This window comes from Colias philodice, chromosome 12 (genome assembly GCF_061535455.1).
Source record: "Colias philodice isolate Cphi_HAF_F1 chromosome 12, ilColPhil1 Martin Lab GWU primary, whole genome shotgun sequence".
NCBI lineage: Eukaryota > Metazoa > Arthropoda > Insecta > Lepidoptera > Pieridae > Colias > Colias philodice.
This window is the reverse complement of record NC_143097.1, coordinates 7,732,116-7,737,244: the sequence shown is the minus strand read 5'-3', so window position 1 is coordinate 7,737,244 and position 5,129 is coordinate 7,732,116. Positions and strand designations below refer to the sequence as shown.

The window sequence follows — 5,129 nt, the reverse complement described above, 5'->3', positions numbered from 1 at the left end:
TATTCAATCATGAATTGATTTGCGATTGCTTATTGTGTAATGAAATTTATTTACATTCAGATTTTGACACACTGCATTCATTAGCTCTTAAGCTGGTTTAAAGTAAGCGTTATAAGCGGGATACTACAGTAAGTCTAGCAATAATAAATCGATCAATCATATTAATGGATACCACTGGATACTAATACCCTATTTGCAGGTAAAAAATATCGATCTGACCTGTGAAGCAAATGCGCAAATCATACTATGCGATTAAACCAAGAATAGGAATGTTAATGACCTTCATGTGTCATTACAAAAATGTATTTGTCTCACTCTTACATAATTAAAATACTAAACGCTTTGCTTACCTAAATTTTCTACAAAATATAATAGGTATAATATTTCATTCAGTTAAAAAATAATATATTGTTTAATGTACCTATTAGATTTTTTTTTGTAATAATACCCTTTCTCATTCTTTTTCCGTTCGCTGCGCAATCTGCGTGAAAGGACGCTAGCCGCCATGACGCAAGACGCCATCTTGTTGTTAGTTTGCCGTGTAGTGTGCTGAGCACACAACGTGTTTGTGGACGGATATTATTTCTTTTTTAATATTTTTGTTAAATTATTGTTATTCTGATAGTTTTGTTATTATTGGTATTTGTTTTTGTTGTTGTGTTATGCATTTTGCTCAAAAATGAGTAAAAAGGGCGTTGTTTTACATGGAAGAGCTCGGGAGATTATACACAATGTGGACAAATACTTTGAGAACGAGAAACAGCACAATTTAGAATTGATACAACGATTAAAGGAGGCACGAATTCTGTGTGGACCAGAAGGAAATATAATTTTGAATCATAAAGTTTACGTTAAAATTTTGCAAACGCTGCAAAATTCAAATAAAGTGGGAGAGCGAGTTCATTTGGCTACTGGTATAAATAAAAATACGTTAACACGAATCCGACGCGAGACGAGAGATGCGCATGCTAGCAGTAGTAAGATAACGACACCAAAAAGAAAAGTTCGCGGTAAATCAGTAGTTTGCGAAAGTTTTGAAATTGCAGCACTACACAACATCATAAATACAATTTACACGGTTAAAAAAGAAATGCCTACATTAAATAAAATATTTGCTACTGCTAAGGAAGAATTACAGTATCCAGGTAGTAAAAATACATTAAGACGCATATTGGTCGGGTCATTAGGATACAAATTTAGAAGGTGTCCGAGTAATAGATTTGCTCTTATACAAAGACCTTATATTGCAGCTTGGCGTGCAAAATATTTGAGACGTATTCGTCAAAACGATGCGATGGGAGCTGAAAAGAAACCAATCATATATTTAGGTGAAACATGGATTCACGCTCTGTATGCTGGGAATAAATTTTGGCAGACAAGCACAGTATCTGGTATCAAAAAAAATTATAGCGCAAAACCACGTTGGATTATCACACACGCGGGGGGTGAAGACGGTTTCATAGACGGAGCACTTTTCATGTTCAAGTCCGAATTAAAAACGGGAGATAACCAGGACACATTGAATGGTGGCGTATTTATAAATTGGATTAATGAAAGCTTAATACCCAATATTCCGAAAAATTCTATAATCGTAATGGACAATGCACCTTACCACAACATGGAGTATTCTAAGCCTCCGAATATGACCGCGAAAAAAGAAGAAATGCAGTCATGGTTAACAGAGAATAATATAGAATTCGACGAAAACTTCACGAAAGCGGAGCTGTATGAGTTAATAAAAAAGCACAAACCTGAAAAAAACTATGTTATTGATAATATGTTAAATTGCCATGGGTTTGAAGTTTTGAGGCTGCCACCTTACAATTGTGACTTGAATCCAATTGAATTTATTTGGCACCTAATAAAGCGTAGAGTGGCAGCCAAAAACGTAAAACATTTGGAAAGTGAAATGGAGGGTTTGATGCTGGAAGCAATTGCTTCTATTACGAGTGACGACTGGAAGAAAGAATTAAATCATGTTAAACGAATCGAAAATGAGTACTGGCAGAGAGAGATATTGGAAGACGATGATAACTTTAGTTCATTTATAAATACAGGTAACAATGTGCCTTTAATTTTATATATTATTTGACGGTATAAATAAAACAATACCTACATTTATCAATAATTTAATTTTACAGGGGATAGCAGTAGTGATGACGACGGCGATGACTACTCGGACAGTGATGCTGGGATGAGCGGAATTGAAGCGGATTCTGATTAATTTTGTTCTTAATTTTTTTTTGTAAATAAAATTTATTAGAAAAACATCTTGTTTTGCTCACCTTACCTACGTGGTTTGAATTGACAGCTATGACGTCAGAGGATGGCGCAAAGTCGATCCTATTTTTTTGATCGAATAGTACGGGCAATAAAATGACATTGTAATTTTGTTTATAAAATCGTAAATATATCCTTTTATTATAGATTAAATTATTATTAGTGTTCATAATTCGCAATACTTTCTCTGTCATTGTTATACAAAAATAACAATGCTTTATAATTTTCAGCTGCAAATAAATCCAATCTAAAAACACATAACACGAATAGCTCCATTATTATTTTTCCTATCTCGCTGAAACGTATCTCTATGAATAATGAAGCGCCATCACAAATAAATGTGGTGTCGCGTTGCACTAATCCATACTAATATTATAAATGCGAAAGTAACTCTGTCTGTCTGTCTGTTACTCAATCACGCCTAAACTACTGAACCAATTTTCATGAAATTTGGTATGGTGATATTTTGATACCCGAGAAAGGACATAGGCTACTTTTTATCCCGGGAAAATGACGCAATCCCGGAAATCCCACGGGAACGGGAACTATGCGGGTTTTTCTTTGACTGCGCGGGCAAAGCCGCGGGCGGAAACCTAGTATCTTTATAAGCGTATATAAAATTAGACAATGACCTCACTGCCGCTAAATTTCGTACTGAATTTAATTTGCGGTCTCCATGTCCCACGATGTGCCACTTTGATAATTTGAAATGTTTATAGGGTTGTGCTTTGGAACTAGTGCAATTAGTTTTGGCCGTTTATCCCAATCCTCTAGCAAAAAAGCTTTGTACAACCAACTATGAATAGGAATGTCAATGACCTTTACGTTACTTTTAAATGAAAAAATGTTATGAAAAATACGCCTCTTTGGTGCTCATCAAACAAACGTTATTGTTTAGCATAAATTAATGATTGGAATTAGAACTATGACGTCATAATATGGCGCTAAGTCGATTCTATTCTTAGTTGAATCGTATAGTACCTACGAACATAATATTTTACAATCCTTAAAACTTTACGGCGTTTTTCAGTTTAGAATCATTCGAATGTATTATTTTTTCAGTCAGTATGTTAAATCTATCTATTGATCTAATTACATAATTTTGCACACACTATATAATATGTTTATAATAGATACTTTAGATAAATTTGCCCGGACATGTGCATTCTTTTACTAGTTAGATTTAGTTATTAAATAGTTTATGACTATTCGTCGTAAAACTGTTTAATTAAAACGAATTAAAATTCACTAATTATACCAACACCCGCATGTGCAAAGAAGTAGCTACAATATTAATTATTATTATTATTTATAGTAAGACAATAATAACACATTTGTTACATCGTAACTTAATCTCTTATTACCCAAATGGAAATCAAAATATTGGTCTGAAGACTGAAGCGATCACAAAATTCACTCACATTTTCATTGACCTATAAAATATCGGGAACATTGAAGCAGCAAAGTTTGTAACTCAAACAAGAAGTAAATTCCAACATTTCGAAGTACGTAACAAAGAACACATATCCGTGTTTACCGCATTTTCGGTTGAAACAACAATTGTTTGAGTTTACACGGGATTATCTGAAAATTTCAGACCATATTGACGCTCTTCAAACGTTGTTTTACATTACTACAGATAGTAAAATACCTACCATGCTAGTAGGTGCTGAAGTCTTGTCTATTTGGAATTCATATTTCATAAAAGATTATTAAGAAAAAAGAGGACAGAAGATATTATTATGAACTATGGAATTATATTGATAAAGCTGCCACCTTTACAAAAGTACATATTTATTAAACATTCATTTATTTTTTAGCTTAAAATATAATATGTGAACGTGAATCTCTGTTCTATAATATAATATAGGTAGTATGTGTTGTTAATATTTTTCGCCGAAGCCCAAATCATTCAAGACAATCAATTTTAATTCAGTACCTATAGATATAACATGTTATTCCTCACAAACTATTACGATATAAAGTTTGATAATTAATCAGAGATTAGGTTATTAATTTATACCAACCCTTATCCCTTTGAACGTGATTGATAAGTACATAATAATGACTATTGTAATATTAATGTTTATATGTCGCTTATAAATCCGGACGATCGTGACCCGCGTAGTGCGACAATATTGGGTAATACTCAGACTTGAAATATTTAGCCATATTTAGTCATGACAACAAATACATTCATTTAGTTACTGTTATAGAATTTATATTTATCCAAAATAATTTCGATTCAAAACTTCGTCCTTACGAAGTTTTGAATGTTTTGAATGTTGTTATTTGCATATAGGCCGTAAGTGTTGGTCAGTGAATAACATTTTCAGATGACTTTTTATCGTAACCACTACCTATATATAATTTGTGGTCCATGGATAATACTTATGTAAAGTTCAAGACTATTTATTACAAAGAAGGTGTCATTTAGTAACTTCCAAGAATCGCATGTGGACCACCCACAATCATAACGTAAATGAAATTGTATAATATTTAATTATTTGCATCAAGTTTCTGGATTGACAATTGATCATTGATAAAGCTTATGTCTGCAGATACAAAAAAATATTTAAGCAGGAGTTAAGTATGGTTTGAGACGTTCTTAACGTCAAATACTCAAGTCAGAAATCGGCCGTAAAACTCGAAATCACCCAAATTTCTGTAAATAAAATGAATACTTGTAAATTATGAATTATTTGTTATTCATATTTAATTGGATTTTTTGCTAATAGCTTACAAAACCAATATGTTTGATATCAAAACGAAAGTTAAAAATGCCGATTACAAATAATAATTTTCGTAGTTTTTTTTTTCTAATATTCTTTACCTACATACCAGTTTAA

General features: G+C 32.4%; 1 protein-coding gene across 1 annotated transcript; it reads left to right on the top strand.

Annotated features, from left to right (window-relative positions):
- Positions 1 to 542: 542 nt before the first annotated feature.
- On the top strand, positions 543 to 2,224 carry LOC149484170 (uncharacterized). The gene is made up of 2 exons (XM_089701900.1): positions 543 to 2,057; positions 2,142 to 2,224. Exons 1-2 carry the CDS (start codon positions 680 to 682, stop codon positions 2,222 to 2,224), a joined length of 1,461 nt encoding a protein of 486 aa, XP_089558026.1. The 5' UTR covers positions 543 to 679.
- Positions 2,225 to 5,129: the final 2,905 nt, after the last annotated feature.

Excerpts from the sequence above, each read along its gene's own strand:
- LOC149484170 (XM_089701900.1), top strand. The coding sequence starts at position 680 with ATGAGTAAAAAGGGCGTTGTTTTACATGGAAGAGCTCGGGAGATTATA. Across the intron at positions 2,058-2,141 it reads TAGTTCATTTATAAATACAG|GGGATAGCAGTAGTGATGAC; the intron begins GTAACAATGTGC and ends TTAATTTTACAG.